At 37.4% G+C, this 17989-nt stretch overlaps 1 protein-coding gene, 2 long non-coding RNA genes and 2 gene segments (V, D, J or C); 3 read left to right on the forward strand and 2 right to left on the reverse strand.

Annotated features, from left to right (window-relative positions):
• Positions 1-17989, reverse strand: part of LOC113655548 — a 163044-nt gene that overhangs the window by 134070 nt on the left and 10985 nt on the right.
• LOC125141311 overlaps positions 1-17989 on the forward strand; it is a 163138-nt gene that overhangs the window by 132688 nt on the left and 12461 nt on the right.
• On the reverse strand, positions 4-5239 carry LOC125141203. The gene is made up of 3 exons (XM_047813556.1): positions 5019-5239; positions 3751-3866; positions 4-2784 (listed from the first exon to the last, which is right to left on the reverse strand). Exons 2-3 carry the CDS (start codon positions 3856-3858, stop codon positions 847-849), a joined length of 2046 nt encoding a protein of 681 aa, XP_047669512.1. The 5' UTR covers positions 3859-3866; positions 5019-5239; the 3' UTR covers positions 4-846.
• Positions 7060-8382, forward strand: LOC125141461. Its single transcript, XR_007140841.1, has 2 exons — positions 7060-7967; positions 8229-8382. It is a non-coding gene; the product is annotated as an uncharacterized LOC125141461 (long non-coding RNA).
• Positions 9277-10563, forward strand: LOC113655633. The gene is made up of 2 exons (XR_003443763.2): positions 9277-9362; positions 10093-10563. It is a non-coding gene; the product is annotated as an uncharacterized LOC113655633 (long non-coding RNA).

The raw sequence follows: 17989 nt of genomic DNA on the forward strand, positions 1-17989 counted from the left end.
AGAGAGAAACCTGTGCTTTTTATTTGTAAAAAGCAGAACACCTTCTAATGTACAGTGCTGTATGTTAGAACAGATTTCCAAACACTGGCAAAATTTAGAATTAACATGAGCTGACATTACCCCAGGGTCTTTTAAATTGTTAAATTGTCCCAAAAAGTATGCTCCTAAACTGCTAACAGAAATGATGGCTTATATAAAAGTTTTAAAACATTTAAAATATTGGTACATGTATCTAAATAAAAATGAAAATGTATCCACATGCATTTCTAACATACATTGTGTAAAAGGCTTATAATTGTTTTTTTGGTTAAATGGACCTTAAAGTATACTAACAAAATGTTCAGCCACTCAATATGTTTCTACAGACAGTTTAAGTCTGGTAACAACAACAACTGCATATGAAACGTTGCAAAACGTTGAACTGAAGTGGAACTATTCAGCATGACCAAATGTGATTTGACAAACTTTGGGCCCACTGCAAACAATGCAACATAAATGGCATTTAAATGGTCCTGTATCATTATCAATAAATCAAACTGATTATTGAATCTTGTTATCATGTGTAAATGTTTCTATGGGCTGGATATATTCGGAGTCCATCAACAAAATGCTCATCAGCCAGTAAACTTGTTTCCACAGTAAGTTTGGTAATGACATTTTGTATAAAACTGAAACTGAAAAACAAAATAAAAAATAAATCACCCTGCACTCATAATGCAATTACTTCCCCTATGTGCTCTGTCTTACATTCACACACTATCTAAAGGTAAACAGATGGCACTGATAAGGCTACTGTATACCTGGGCAAAAGGGAAGAGTGTGTACATGTGAGTGAGTGAGACACTTCTATGCAATGTCCATTGCATAGAAGTTGCTAGACAGTATAGCCTCCATTTCAGCTCGGAGGTCAGGATAGCTGTTGTAAGTTGATGGCAGCTCTAAAGTTGGGCCACAAGTATGTGCAATAGGCCGCCTTGATAAACCTTCCAAAGGGGTGAATATGACTTGAATGTCTTTAACGCAGATGACATCAGACCCTGTCATGAATCTCAACATCTTCCGGAGGCCTATCTCATCCAATCCCCTGATGTACTGATGTAAAAATTGCAAACTTTGGTTCTCTGCTGGAGTAGCTGGAGAGGCCGTGATCAACTTTAAAACCTTCCGGGTTGATGGTTTAAGATTCTCATACATCTTCTGCATATCCAGCACACTGGGGAAGAACTCCCTGAGAGTTGGTCCTGCGACTGCTGCAATGTTATCCAGTGCATATTTTGGTTGCTGGATTATTTGCTTGTGGGCCACTTGGAGAAGCACAGCTTTCAAGTTCTCTTGTGTTGGTACTGTTCTTACTCCCATGCGATCCATAAGATCAAGAAGCTCATCTTTATCATCACCATCAAGGGTGTCTTGCAAAGCAGTGGACAAGAGATCGCGCTCAGACTGACTAAGATACAACATTAGTGAGTCAAACAATAAATCAGGTGAGACAGTGTGTTCACCAAATGTGATTGCTGCTGTAAAGGCTTGAGCCAGCCGAGAAGGAAAATATCCATGTTCCTTTAATCCCTTGACCATTATCCTACCAACAGATTTCCATTCTTCTTCTTGCCATTTTGGGGATAGTGATGGTACTCTCACATCTGCACCCTCTGCTGCACAGTCTAAAAACTCTGTCCAGAAGGCAGCATATACATCCCTGGACACGCCATCAGCATCTGCCCCCATTTCATGAATGAAGCTGTATTTCACAGAGTAGGACATAATCACTTCATCCTTGAATTGAGTAATCAGTTCCTCCAAGAGATTGACTCTGTGGAGTTTCACCGTCACATGCAAAGGTTCATAAGTAGGACTTAAGGGGCCAGCAGGCACTGTGTCAGAATGGACAGGAGTTGAGCTGTAGGCGTTGATGTTTATCTGTGCCTCTTCTATAGGCTCATGTAAGATTGTGTCATCAAGATCTTCTAAAAATGGTCCACCTTGCAAAGGGCCAAAAATGACCTCTGATGTATCACACAAAGATGTAAGATCAACAATCTCTACAGCAGTAGAGACAACATCTTCTACAGTATGTGTCTGCTGTTCACTGTCATGTGTTTTTTGTGTCAGCTGCTCATTATCTTCTGTTGTGTTTTTCTGTCGCTCATTTAGCCTCGCTGCATCTGTCTGTTCATCAGTTAATTCTGTCATCTCTGTGAACACTTCATCTTCATTTGTCTGGTGCTCTGTGAACAAGTAAAATCTTAAAATCCCCAATTTATGTGTCTCATAGAGCTCTCCCACACTAACACCCTCATCAAGGTATGCTTCCTGAAAGTCAACAATGTTGTGACTGAACTCTTCCCACTTTCCCTTTCTCGATTTCTCATTGGGGAAAAATAGCTTTTTAGCTTGTGATAGAATCTCTGTTTTTGTGGCTTTCTTGGAAATATCAAGAACTCTGGTTCCTCCACCATTGCGTTTTCTCACTTGTTTCTTGTCGTGTATCCATCCTAGTTCTATTTTCCTTGTCATCTTCACGGCCCTTTTGTTATTTCTCAGATGTATCTTTGTTGGCTGCATAGAAAGCTCCTCCTCAAAATCTTGATCTGTGTCTTTATTGCTTGTCAATGTGCCCAACTTTCTTCTAAGTTTTTCAAATAAGGACTGTCTTTTTAGATCATCACCACCCTTTCTCTGTTTTTCCATACAGAAACGCCTTGTAGCAATCCTATCACCATATGCTGGAATGTAAGCAGTCATAGTGGCATCATCTATTTCTCCAACTACCGAGCTGTCAATCTGTAATAAAAACAAAACAATACAGTAAGATATATTGGTTATCTTAAATCTAAGAGATGGCTATTTTTCCATATGAGTGAAAATTAATTTCTTAGCAGTAGCTACAAATCAGCAATTTATTTCTATTTTTCTTCACTTGCTTGTTTCTCTTTTCGCATGGGAATAAAAAGGAGCTAAAATATTAAGTAATTTAACACAAAAACAGCTGTCTAAAAAATGCTTGTAACCATAACAATGAAGTTTGAGTGACATAATGATGCTGAAAATAAAGTGTATTAACAGTGAAAATCCTTGACATCAAAGTTAGTCAGGGGACTGATGACTTTCATGTATTCCTCTTTAATTACATAACTATTTGCCTCAATTACAAGAAAAGCACATTGACAGAAGCAGGATGTTGTTCACCTCTGGAACACACACAGAATTCGCCCATCCACAAATGCTGTGTCTCCCTTATATTACTGCTTTTATGTTCTCCATAATATTGCTATTCCATATTGATTCCATACTTCAGCTCCCAACCAAGGCCTGTGCTGGCATCTAAACATTACTCCATCCTTTTAAAACAATATCAAATCACAACATAATGGACAGCAGTAATTGTAAGGGCACGATATTTATTTTGTGCATTTATTTATAATTTCAAACATACAAGTCAGCACTTTGCCTGAATGTATAATGGTGATGCTACTGCACAACTACTGTTACTTGTTTATGTAGGGTAGAGACCAAAATATAGTGTGAATTGACTCCTAAAGATACCTATAAACCTTATTTTACAGGACTAGAATAGGGAAGAAATGAAAACATTGTTGGGAGAGACAGGTGTGCTTGGCATAAAAAAGAAATCAGAAGCACTGGCACTAAATGTAATAGGGTTATGATTACTTGTATAATCTGCAGATTCAGTAAAATGTAAAACAATTAAAATTAATATATCGCAGGAATGAATGTGCGGTCACCTACAAGATCTTGCTGCATTTTCTGAATATTTTTCTCAGGAATCCCTCGGCTCTGAAGAAACATCCACAGACCATCATCTTGTGGGAGAGGGGTATTTGAAGACGTAGCCATAGCTGGCCCTGAACAAATGTCAGAAAAAGGCAGCATTAATGTAAATATGTGTTGCACCATAAATATAAACCGATTTAGGACTGTAACCTCAAAAGTATAATTGCTTTAAATATCTCAAAAATGTATTTTGGCCAAGAGTGTGATAACCTTGCTAAAAATTGATGTTTCATGCATCAGCTGTATAGGTAGGCAACTATAGGCCTTTTCCTATCACTTCTTATCACTAAGACAACTGTCTTAAGCATTTGAATGTGCCCATCTTAAACAGTAACATTACTCAAAACGTAGAGAAGGCTAGACTCAAGAAGGTCAATAGTGTTGAGACACAGGCTATATGTACTCATTTATCCGTGATCACTGCACAATCTAGTTTCTGAAAAATATATAACTTGTTTCGGAAAGCTTCAAAAAGCTAGCTTTGTTACTAAATTATTAAATGCATCAAGTACACAGTTTAGAAACATATCAACAAATAAAACAATTACAGGACACATATGCATAGTGACAAACCAAAAGAGAGGGCACAACTAAAGAAACCGAAGCAATGTCAGAATATATTCAACATTATTATTGGTGTAGCACGCTGAACACTATACTAAACGTCCGTGCAAATCTTAATCGGAATAGTATCCCTGCTGGCTTTGAAACTGGCAAAGTTCTGAATGTTTGTTTACTGTTATGTAATGTCGCGACGTCGAACGTGCTGCATGCACTGGGGATTTCTGACGTGACTTTTTCACTCCCCCTGACAGCAGCCGAGCTCGCTGTGTTCGAGGACCTCTTGATTTACAGATTAAGCACTAAAGTTACAGCAAATAGCGTGGTTTACTTATCTTAGCCAACAAACTGAAAGAAAAGTGGTTAACGTAATATTCCTCGTAAAAATCACACGTTATTATCCCCTCGACCTTAAAAGTTAAGGTTCCTTTTGCTGACTAATGGTAAATATTAGCTTAACGTTACATAAGTTAGCCTATCAACTGCAGCTGATGTACGTAACTTAAGTTAACGTAGTTAGTAAAAACTATCCCCGTAACATTATCGTTAACATACGTTTATAAACAGCTATTATAACCTCGTTTTACATGTCGTAACGCGAACAGTTAGCTGACATCATTTGGCATTAACATGTAGCCTAACTATAATAACTTAGCTATTACCTGCACTGAACCCATGTAGGCCTGGCACTGTTGTTGTTGGAGGGTCAGGCTGATTAGCATCAGCAACTGTGGCCTGACGTTACTTCGTGCAGGTGAGAGCTTCTCGCAGGATTTTGAGGGATCTCTAATTCAGAAAAACAGAGCAATTTTTTTTTATTCATGAAAAATTATCTCATAATTTTGAGATAATTAAGTCGTTAATTCAGAAAAACAGAGCAAAAAATTTTTATTCATGAAAAAGTATCTCATAATTCTGAGATAATTAAGTCGTTAATTCAGAAAAACAGAGTAGATTTTTTTTTATTCATGAAAAATGTATCTCATAATTTTGAGATAATTAAGTCGTTAATTCAGAAAAACAGAGCAAAAAAATTTTATTCATGAAAAATTATCTCAGAATTCTGAGATAATTAAGTCGTTAATTCAGAAAAACACAGTAGATTTTTTTTTCTCAAGTGAATGCAATACGCTTCCATAGAAGATGGTCGGAAACAACAGGAAATTAAAAGGGCAGAATTTGTTTTCCTGGGAAATAAGGGGAAGTCTTATTGTGTATTCTGGAAAGTAAGGGGAATTTAGAAAGGTCATGTAAATTAAAGGAGGAATAAGGAGGAATTACCTGAATGTATAGAAGGCACCTAGAGGTGCCAGGGTATATATTGAGGAGATTTCCTGGGGAGAGGGCTGGCTTGCTTGTTTTTTTGTGTGCGAACTTTTGAGTTGCACGGGGATGCTAGCTCGGGGTTTTCATTGGATTGCTTTTGACTTAGAAATTTTTTTTGAGCTCAATTGAATTGTTGGCTGATTGGCTGCAATAAAGAAGTTTGCTCATTCTCATCCAGGTCTGGAGAGTCTTCTCATCGTTTTATTTGTATGAATTATTGTGTTATCAGTTAAGTTTAGTTTAAATAGTTAATATTCGGCTAAAAGTCTAAGAGTGCGGTTCAATCAGCGATATGTCCACTTGGAGGCAGGTTCTGTGTTCTGACAACAGTAGTGCACAGTAGAAGCAGGATTAGGAAGGAGAAACTCCCTGATGTGCTGCATCCTGTCACCGTGGACCAATCAGAGGGCAGGGCTGTGAGACAGACTTTTACTGAACAATTCTTCTGTTACTTAATACATTTATGTTAGAGTTCAACATCACACATTAAACAGCGGAGACAGTCTTTATTTCACTAATTATAATTTTATTTCAGAAAAAAGTCACATTAAGAAGTAGATTAAAGCACATTTCAACATGACAAAACTACACTGTTTATAAATCTGTTCAATTTACAGATTAATTTATTAAATTAAAATGATTAATAATGACTAATAATTTACTGCTAATCATTTCATTTCTTATTAAATTAACGTCAGGTGTCTTGTGAATTGAAATAAAATAAAGTTCCACATTCATAATCAGCTGTTTTTTCACACTCACCCTGGCAGCAGTGACAGTACTGATTTTTTTAGATTTTAAGAAATTAAACAATAACACCTTTTCATTTTTTTTTTATTGTTGACAAAAAACAGGTAACACTGCAATGTACTCAAGTTCACAATGTTAACAATACAGTGTTTAGAAGAAAATACATTATTCGACAATAAAGCATTAAATTGGATAAAAATAAAGGGAAAAGACTCCTGCATGCACTGGTGACAGGTTTTGAGTTGATAACTGTTAAGTCATATCAATAGATCAACAATATGCAGTTTTAACATACAGTACACTATAAGCGCAGAACACTGGTAAATTAAGAGCACTTAGTGCAGTGACTGGACAATCGGAACAAGAATCTGTTCAAAGATTCACACTGTGCATCTTGAGAACAAAGAACAGGCATGGCTTCTGATGCTGTAGCTTATCCCTGATCACTGATTGATAGTTACATGTGTTGAGAATCTCCTTTACATCTACATTGACTAGGAGAACACAGAGAGAAGCCGTGCCTGAGCTCTGCGCACGCTGCGTGTGTGAGAGCTTAAAGGAATTTTAGGAATTTCCCATTCATTTCTTTGGGACTTTTTGGCCGCTTTTTCGTCCGCTGTGCGAACATCGTTGGTCGGATCGCTTATAAAAGTCATAGCACACCTCTCCTCAATGAGCCGGTCGATTTGACACATCATTCATGGGTCTAGAAGAAGAATAATAAGTATGCAAGAGAATAAGAATGGGTTTTCACCCAATCATACAGTCATGGGGTTTTTAAATGAGCTGGGCTATAGGGGAAGCTGGAAATCATAGGGTTTTTTGTTAATCAGGTCAGTACTGTGTCACCTGCCCTTGATTACATCTGATATATTACACCATATGCACACTATTTTTTGTAATTGAATAGTCAATGAGTAAGTAGCTAAGTCAATACAAAAGAGTTGGTAGATCTGAGAACTGAAACAATGGTTCAGTCAATCAGTGTTTAAATCATTCAATCAAAAATCATTTATAGTCACCTCTTCTTTCCGACTCACATCTCACTTCTTCTGCCACCTTTATTAACAATATACATGTAATTACATATCTATACCTTTCAAAAACATTAACAACCTCACAGTCTTACCTCTCTACACCACTATTAATTTCTAGCAACCATTATATTGTTTCAAAACATTTCTCTTTCATCTCTTTTCAATTATTTAATGATTTTTATTTCATATGGTTTAATACAGATCGGTTTTTGGAATGCTTTCACATTTCTAAGAAATCAGTCAAGTGTAGATCACGTCAAGTCTAAATCATCAATATTTCACAAAGTTCTGGGTCTGAACTGGAACTTCTCAGTTGAGAGTGTAAAAATAAAAGAATTGTGTTCACTGTTTTGTAAAATATAATAAAAATGTGTATATCTATAAAATGCTTTGCAATGAAAAATTAATCATGTTATTTCATTGCTCCATAGTGTTCAGACAGATTCGGAGTCAAAGAAGATCAGCATCGTATCAACGGTTTTAAAAGTCTCTGCCTATGTATGTACCTAAAATCCCCTTTTATCAGGAATATATACACACCCCTGTTGTTTTTGACCACATATACACACAGAAAAAATGACCACATTTGACAATTCTGTTTGCATAGTAATTTTACAAAGTTTGAGATCTTTGCTTAAGCTATACTAAATGACCTAGTGGATTAGATACAGTACTGTCTTACTTTCGGTTTCAAATACAATTCTAAAACAATAATGGATCTTATTCATGTATTTAATTTTTTTTTCTAATTTTCCCCAGGACGATTATGGCTTGTGTTATCCATCCAGAAGAGACAATGAGCAGACATTTGCCTATCTGTGCATAGATCCTTTCAAAAGACATGTATATGTCTTGTACCACTGTTTTGGCATTGGCCAATTTTCTAATAAAGATTTTAAGTGCTCTTGAACAATTAATGAGCATTTTCCCTTTCTTTTGATCTGTTACTTTAATCAGTATAATTATTAAAGCTCTATGAATGAATATTTTTCTGACAGATAAACAAAAGTACCAATGAGTCAGAATGTGTCAATGATCAAAATGTAAAATATAGAAAATCAAAGAACACCATGCATTTTTTTTTACAGCAGACCTACCAGGAAATTTTGTAGATTACACAGAGGAATTCCCAGCTGACACTGGTAATTTTAGTGACTTTAACCAGTATAGTGAAAAAAAAGAAACCTGTCCATTCCCACACGTTTAATGTGTTATCAGCAAAGGAAATAAACTTTTTTTAAAATTATTTTTATTTTTTTTGTAATTATTATATCATTAAACATCACAAGTACACTACTTTCTATAGTGTCTTTGTTCTTTAAGTTGTACTGTTGATGTGTAAATTGTGATTTGTTCGAAGTCATTTACTCATACTATACACACATTTGCTCATACTACACCTACTTCACTTTTAGTCAATCCAACAACAAATTCACAAAATAGAAGACAAAATTTTGTATTGTCTATAAAGTCAAGTCATATATATATATATATATATATATATATATATATATATATATATATATATATATATATATATATATGAGAAGAAAAAAGTTATACAGTATATATATAACTTTTTTCTTCTTATTCACACTTTCATGTTGTTTTTATTTGGTATGATAAAGATATATATGTGGATCCACCTACATACAATTCTGGATCTGTTCGTATGATTTTTCATCTGATTTTTAATACAGCTACAGCATTCACCTTATTTGGAAAATTTGGTTCACTGTCAAACGCCTTTAGGAAACACAGTCACCATGATGAAATGGTCTGTAATGATCTTTCGTGTGCACTAGAGTGTGATGGAGGTTTTTGTACGATGGTTTCATTAGAATGTATCACTGTGGTACACTTTTGGTGGAGGCTCCAAACTCATTGTGAACAGTAAGTGTGTTTTCTTCTTTTTAAAACTAAACCAGTTTAGTTCATTACTAATTCCATGAAGAAATAAACTTAAACTAGATGATTTATGTTTAGAATGACATCATTGATGTTATTGTGTATTATTATGCTGTGTTGAGGAAAACATTTCAGTATCAGAACAGATCCCATATAAATGTTCTTCAACATTCAACAAATACACAATAATTGATGTTAAATATGTAATAATGACACACTTGCTATATATTCAACATGCAATAACTCTGCAGTTACTCTATAATAAACATTTAATAAATATAGTGACTTTGTGCTGATGTCAAATCCAGATGAAAGCTGCTGTGTGTGTTTGTGTTAAACAATGAATATTTCTGTAATCAGCTCCATTTGGATTTGCTGCAGTTAAATATGCTGAAGGTTTGAACTATAAAGTAATAAGACTTGTTATGAGAAATGATTTTTCCAGATAAATGACAGTGTGGAACATGTTTGTTTTGTCTCTGCACTGAAACTGAGGTCCAATAATAATAAAGTACTCAATGAAACTCAGTCATGAAGTCAGACTTTATTAGACTTTATTACTCTGTAAGATCAGTCAGTTCCACAAAGTTACAGAAATATTTCAGAATCCTTTCTAACTCGTGTGTGGTGGTGTGTGTGTGTGTGTGTGTGTGTGTGTGTGTGTGTGTGTGTGTGTGTGTGTGTGTGTGTGTTTGTGTGTGCTTCTCCACTCCAGCTAGTCCTGTGGTGATCCCTCCGTGTCTCTGCTCCCTCCGTCCCCTCTGCAGCCAGTGTGAAGGATCGTCATCGCTGCTCTGCCTGCTGTCTGGCTACTCTCCACAGGGGGCGCTGGTGAGCTGGACAGTGGACGGTTCCGAGGTGAAGAACGGGGTTCTGACCAGCGCTGAAGAAGAGAAGATCGGCCGTTACAGCCGCAGCAGCACCCTGACCCTCAGCAAAGACCTCTGGGAAAAGGGGGAGGAGTTCAGCTGTAAGGTCTCCCATAACAACGCCAATCATCCAGTCACGTTCAGAAAGAGTCAGTGTGAAGGCTAGTGGATCCAAGATAGAGTTTAACATAGAGCTGCTTATCATCCATCCTAAATAGAGTTTCAATTCTACACAATGCTGACATTTCTGTCTTTACTCTGTTCACTGTCCTGTTGCTCTTCCTGTAGTTTTTGCTGAAATAAAGCTGAGTTTTGGACGTTGTTTGTTCTTTTATTCCAGTTAATAGTGATGATCAGTGTGATGAGAGAGTGGGATTAGCTGTAGATTCAGTGCTGTGTGTTGTGCTTCAGTGAGTTTGACTGAAGGAAGTCGAACATCTGGTGAACTTTCTGCTCTATTCTGGGAGAAATGAAACTCTTCAGTCCTGTTCATGTAAATCTCACTTCCACCTCACTGCTCTCTCCATCTACCTCATTCTGACTTAACACTAACACTGACAGAATCAGTCATTAAATTTAACCTGATCGTGAGTTAATACTTGGTTTAAATTCAATTTATCTGAACCAGATTTTCCTTTCAGATGTTTTACAGGCTACAAACTAGTGTTCATCAAATACATTTAACTTCAGATTTACATGAAACACTGAACTCTTCATTATTAAATAGTGCATTATAAAACTATATATAGCTAATAATTGGCCCCAATATAGAGCTTTGTTACTTAACCATTTAGCATAGAAAACTGCCTCTTGTTTAAGTTTAATCTCTAGCACTAGCAAAGATCAATGAAATCTGTGTGTGTGTGTGTGTGTGTGTGTGTGTGTGTGTGTGTGTGTGGTGTGTGTGTGTTTCATCAATTTTATTAGCTGATCTTGTGTTTAAAAGGATTATTCTGAAGTAACTCCCATAAGTAATATATGCTGCCCTGCGCTGCCCTGATTACTGAAAACAACAGCACAATTTCAACTCCCTGAATGTACTGGAAAGCCGAGGAGTGCAGAGCTGCATGGTGGAGCGGCCTAACACATTAAAACTAACACAGAATTATAGCATTCACGGTGAAGTCTGCAGATGAAGTGTTTCAACCCTCATTGTGGCCAGACCCGACAGCGAAATACTAGTTGCAATAGCAATGTAACAAAGTGTATATAAGGAAATGTCATGAAATGTCATCTGGGTGTGAATTCACCTAGAGGCAAGCTTAGTATGTTATACTCAGTAATTGCTAATAGCGAGTGCATCATAAAACGAACGTAAGCTTACACTTGGAGAGTGTTTCTTGGTTTGTTAGTATCTTTGCATTTTAATTACTTTTACTTATTCTAATACTTTTTGATTATTTGAAGGAGATTTTATTTGTAATTTTCTTTTATTTTACTTTACATATATTACACACATTTATCTGTATTACGTTGCTTTTAATAAAAACAAGGCCTCCCATTGTGAGGACCCTGAAAAGACAAAAAAGTCTAAGTCTGTCTCCTTCATTTAAAGATTCAAACAATAGATTAAGTAGAAGAGCTTGAAGAGGATCCTTTGTTAGAAGACCGAGGGACTTCGAAGGACACCTGCGTTCAAGGTAAGACCAACTCTGATAGCTGATCTTGTGTTTTCAAAAATAACCTGTGCAAACTAGGACACATTCCTTAGTGGGATTTTGGAAGGGTTTCCTACGTAATCCGAAAACATGTGTCACTAAAGGACACGTATGTCAGTATAAATTACTTAACATGTGATGTGATTTTGTAGCTGTTTACGGCCTGTATGCCCTGCCTCACGTGTCTGGGGTCCTGAGTGTAAAAGAAGTGATTGTTAATTTTCTGTGCATACTGGAGTTTTACTTTCTTCATGGTTTTGGAAAGCCGAGCCCTTGATGACCTGAGAGTTTGACAGTTTGCACTTTCTGTACATAAAAACATCATCAAAATTAAATTAATTTAAAATATAATAAAATGTATAACAAGACCAGGATCAATAAGAGTACATAACAGAATCAGATGAAGCATCTACACCTTATCGCCAAGCCATTTTAAATCCCTTTAAAATCATATATAAACATAAGCTCCATAAATTTCAGGCAGCATGAACAGCACATTTAAATCCTTTTTTCCCAGTTCGGTGTGCACCAATGGAACAGACAGTAAGGACTATTCTTGTGATGGAAGGCTGTAGCTACCCACATGTTTCCTACAGATGTAGATCAGACACGGGATAGATTTATAAATGAGGACATGGCAGTGTTTTAGTCTGTGGATGGACAAGGCAGAGCATCAAAAATGAGAATACAACACACCATGATGAGCAATGGTCTTTTATGAAAGGTAGTGAGTGCCTCTATGAAAAAATGTAAAAGCTTGTAAACATTGAAAAGATGCATGCATATATATCACATCTCAATAATACAGCACAAGCAAAAGAAAGGCAGGACTTGTTTGTCATGGATGGTTTGGACTTTTCCCTGCCTGAACACCAGGGGGACATTCTGTCAGGCTTTGTTTATGTCTTGTGCCATGTGAGTGTGTTTATGTTTTGGAGGATGTCACCAGCCAAATCTACTTTTTTGTTTCCTCTGTGACCTGTGGCATCACTCCTCACCTGTTTCTGAGGGGGTCGCTGCTTCACTTCCTGTATTTTCGTGGAAGACGCAGCCCCACTTCTTGCATGCCGGGGATGTTCCAGGCCTGATTTTTTTTCTTTTTTTTTCCCTTTCCTTTTTTGTGGACATTTTAATGCTCCTGTGGGGTAGATGGCTTGGTAACAGCATTTAGCAGAGGATTTTGCCCTTCTGCTCGGCTGTGGACTTCGCATAGCCCTTCTGCTCGGCTTTTGCTCCCCCAACTTGTCTCACTGTGTTCCTTGCTTCACCCTACATGCCTTGCTGTGTTCCTTGCTCTGTTCCTTGCACTGTTATGGACATCTTGGACTATTCCCTGCCTGAACACCAGGAGGACATTCTGTCAGGCTTTGTTTATGTCTTTGTTTGTGTTTGTGTTTTTGGGTTGTATTTGTGCTCACGTGTTTGCCCTGCCCGATCCTTAATTTGTTCCCACCTCTGCACACCTGTTCCTTGTGTTTCTTTGTTTGTTTCCTCTATTTATATCCAGTTGTCTTGTTTGTGTTGCTTGCTGAGTCTAGATGTTTTTTGTATGTCATGTCTCCTGGTTTCTTTTTTATTCTTTGCCTTTTGTTTGTAGTTTTTGTTAATTTTCTTAATAATGCCCCTTTTTATGTTATCCCTGTATTTGTGTCCATGGAGATGCCTGTTTTTCTGACATTGGTTTTAAAATATAGTCCCAGATTAAATTCTTTTTTCCAGTTGCTGTACATAGGGCACAAAGCAGAGAGTGTGTTAAAGGACGCTGTGATGCCTTTGGCCCTGTGGCACACTTTTGGTTACACTGAGTGAACAGGAGGTAAGATCTGCTGACTGTAATCATTGAGTTCTGTTTGAGAGAGCAATAGTATGTTTAGACAGTCCAGTGCTGATGAGCTGATGGTATGATCTACAGTATTGATGCTTTGGACAGATCAAAGAACAAGGCTGCTCAGTGTTGCTTGTTGTCAACAGATTTGATTAAATCATTTAGTACTTCTAAAGCTGCAGTAATTTTTCTGTGCTGCGGTGTTTTCTGAAACCATAAAAAAATCAGACAGGATGTTATTAGCTGTCATGGATCAGCTCGGACTTCTGGCCATGTGCTATTGTTGTTGTCATGTGTCTGCCCCGCCTTTGTCTGTTCCTCCCTGTCTCCACAACTGTCCCTGATTGTCTCTTGTATTTAAGTGTGTCGCGTTGCCGATGGAGGGCGAATCATTTGTGTGTGTGGTCACGTCTAGTCGTGTTAACCGTTGTTAAGTGTCGTCATTTGTATTGTTTATTCCGCATATTTTACCGTGTTGTCTTTATTGTTTATTAAACCCCTGTCATTTGAAACTATCCTGCGTATGGGTCTGTCTTCCGCCTACCCAGACTGTGACATTAGCAAAAATTAATTGATTGCTGACAAGTGATTTGAGAACTTTAACCAGGACAGACAGCTCAGAAATGGACAAGTAAATATTTAAGTCAGCATACCTGTGCTGCTAAAGAGACAACACTGTACTGTTAGCCTGGATAAGTTGAATTACTTGGAGCAAACTTGTTGACCTAAAGAAATAAAGTAATGTGTAATTGATAACTTGAGAAAACGTAACTTAAAAATTCCAGCCCATCTAACAAAATCTGTGAAGAATACTCCTGAGAACATTTTCCCCATAAAACATGCTATATAAAGTCTATACTAATATAACATTAAAACTATAGTCTGCATTCATGCATTTGCATTCACCTGCATTCGTTCAAAAATAAAAGTTATTATCTTCAATTGAACATCTTAATTTTTACAATCCCAAGACTAACCTTCTTTTCTCTTTTTTCAAGGGACCTAATCTCTGAAATTGTTCTTCTTCTGCAGATATAGTCAGTGTAAGGAAACTTGTGCAGAAACGTGTTATTCTCAAAGTGAAACAATGCAAAGATTCTCAGATCAGGAGGAAGAACTATGGACCTACTGATCAAAATAAATAAAAACAAACCTTTGGTTTGACCAACCAAACTTTGAAATGACCATGTAATATCTTGTTGATGAAGCCACATTACACTGTAACTGCAAGCTGGTTTTTTAGAGATTGAATTTTAGATGTCAGCTCACCCTTTTCCCAGATTAAGAAATACATGCTGAATGAAGTGGAAAGTGTTTTTCATATACTTCAGATAGTCCAAGTGCAGGGCATAAGTGTTGCAGATTTCATGTAATTAATATAAAAAAAAAATATACAAATTAAAGTAACTTTAAACTTTTTACATGCCTCACTGCTCTAGACTGATAAACCAGTGTGAGGGTTTTTTCACAAGAAATTCATAAAGGGGACAATTAGCTATAAATTTCAGGAACCCTGAATAAAAAATAAATCTGCAGATCTGGTGTAAATAATTTAAATAAAAAATATACAAATTAAAGTAACTTTAAACTTTACCCATCTAATAATGAATTAAAAAAGTGTAGATGATAACGTCTTGGGGGTCACATGACATTCATAAAGGCCATTTGGGGTCAATTACCTATAAAGTTCAGGAACCCCTCAGGAACCCCTGTTCTATCTTCTTTTCAAACACAATCAGCTTTGCAGCTCATGTGCTAATGTGGTACATCAAAACAAGTACTTTCAAAATGCAGCATTATTTTGTGTTATAAAGTCTTTAGGTTAGAGAAAATACAGAGATCTTCCTTGTTTCCTACCAAGTTACAGTTCTGATTGTGTTTGTAGAAAAGTTTGATCATCAAATCATCAGAGTGATCATGTCATAAACAGCACAACCTTTAGACATGTATTTATCTGTGCTGAATTTGATGAAAAAAGAAGTAAAGCTATTTATTACATGTGAGTTATGTTGATGTAGTTTAGTGGTAGAGGTGGGTGTGGTTAAATTACATTAGTGTAGAATGGGACATACGGAGCAGTCAAGTGAAAGTTTGATACTTTGCTATGCAACATGTTCTTGTGCCAATACACTGATACTCAACATACAGAAGGTTCTGCAAATAAGTTGTATGGAAACGTTTGTTCTGTGAGACTGAGTGAAGTGGGATTCATCAGGAGCACAAGGGATTAATCACACTTTCTGTAAGACCTGGTGGGATTAGTCAAACTTTACATGTGGTTGTTATGTTCAGCTTGTTGACTGTGCTGCTGATTTTTTGTCTTTGATAACTTTATAAAGAAAATCATAATCTAATAGTTTATTAATAATAAACATGTTCAATTAATTGTCAGTGTCTTTATTTAATGAATGTTAATATTGTGTGCATTAGTGTCTGTGTGTGTGTGTGTGTGTGTGTGTGTGTGTGTGTGTGTGTGTGTGTGTGTGTGTGTGTGTGTGTGTGTGTGTGTGTGTGTGTGTGCATTAGTGAGTTAGTGTGGTGTGTTTTCTCTGGTCCACAGTGTGTGTCATTGTGCTGTATCACATCCTCCCCCTCAGCACCTGCAGTCACTCCCAGCTGCAGCAGTGTTTCTCTGTGCAGTCTCACTGACCGAGGTTTTTGTACGACGCTCTAACACTGTGTGAACACTGATTTACTACTGATCTCATGGTAACTCTGACAGTAGTAATCTCCTGTATCTTCAGTCTGGACTCCTCTGATGGTCAGAGTGAAGTCAGTATTAGATCCACTGCCACTGAAACGATCTGGAATCCCTGACTGTCTGCTAGTAGCAGCGTAGATCAGGAGTTTAGGAGCTTCTCCAGGTTTCTGCAGGTACCAGTGTAGGTTGCTACCACTAGCCACACTGGTTTTACAGTTGATGGTGACTGTGTTTCCTGGAGCAACAGTTTGCACTGAAGGAGTCTGAGTCACAGTCACCTGACCTCTGGATCCTGAAGAGAAACATAGATTGTGTTTCTGTGCTCTAAAGTGGTGTAGAATTAGTATGAAATGAAGTGTGTGAGGCTGTGAGTTGATGTTAAACTCTCACCTTGAGTCCAGAGGGCCAGTGTGCAGATGAAGACGCTGATCAAAGTCATGGTTGCTGTGGGTGAAGTTGCTGAGCAGCAGCTCTCAGTCATGAAGTGTTAAAGTCACAGGGCTATAAACACTCACAGAGCACTGAAGCATGGGCCACCAACTGCTATTCTGGGAAAAATGTTCATGCAAATCTCTCTTACACCTCACTGCTCTCTCTCTCTCTCTCTCTCTCTCTCTCTCTCTCTCTCTCTCTCTCTCTCTCTCTCTCTCTCTTGATTGTCTTCTCATCGTGGTCTGACACTTGTCATGATCCACATCATGAACCTTATTCTGAATTAATAATCACACAGCAGGTCTTCAACACTACTACTGAAAAACTGTCTGTAACTTTATAAGGAATCAGATTTACACTTAATTCATGTCATTTAGTCTGAGACAGAACAGCAGCAGTAGGAGGAGGACAATCCTACAGAGTACAGAGGATTCATAACTTTGTGAGATTTTACCAGAACAGTTTAAACAAGTCCTGGATCCAGCTGCAATCATGAATCTGGTCTTTTATGAATTTCCAGCTGTTTAGCAGCTGCCTGATTTCAGCATTGAATGTATTTAAGGTGTCACACTGCACCCTGGTGGTTAAGATTCATGTAAATCTAGACACGTTTTTAACTTAATCTACAACCAACACAACTCCCATGATCCTCAGTGTGTAACTTCGTCATATGATCTGACAGCCTGCTTCTCTTCCAAACCTGTGAGCTTTAGTTAGGGGCTCCTGTCTTTGCCCGTTTGTCACCTTCCCTGAACAAACAAAACGAACAAAGATGGAAGTGTCCAGACACCTGATGCATGCATAAGACGAATTCAGTTTAGAGTTAATGACTTGCAGAGTACACATCTCCATCTTGGAGCATGCAAAAATGAAAAGACGATTTAGGACAAGCCAAGCTCTGGATCATATCTTTGCTGAAAATGAGGCAGAGGACAGAGAACAGCATAGTGATATGGACAAGCAGGTTTCTGATGACAAAGATGATGTAAAGTATTAACAGAAGACACAGACACTTTTGAGTCTGATGAAGTGGTTGCCAGTGCTGAAGCTGCTCCTGCTCCTGCTGAAACATTCAGATCCAAAAGTGGTAACATCTATTGGAGCTCAGTACCTCCTGCCTTTCATGG

This window comes from Tachysurus fulvidraco, chromosome 1 (genome assembly GCF_022655615.1).
Source record: "Tachysurus fulvidraco isolate hzauxx_2018 chromosome 1, HZAU_PFXX_2.0, whole genome shotgun sequence".
In the NCBI taxonomy this organism is placed as follows: domain Eukaryota; kingdom Metazoa; phylum Chordata; class Actinopteri; order Siluriformes; family Bagridae; genus Tachysurus; species Tachysurus fulvidraco.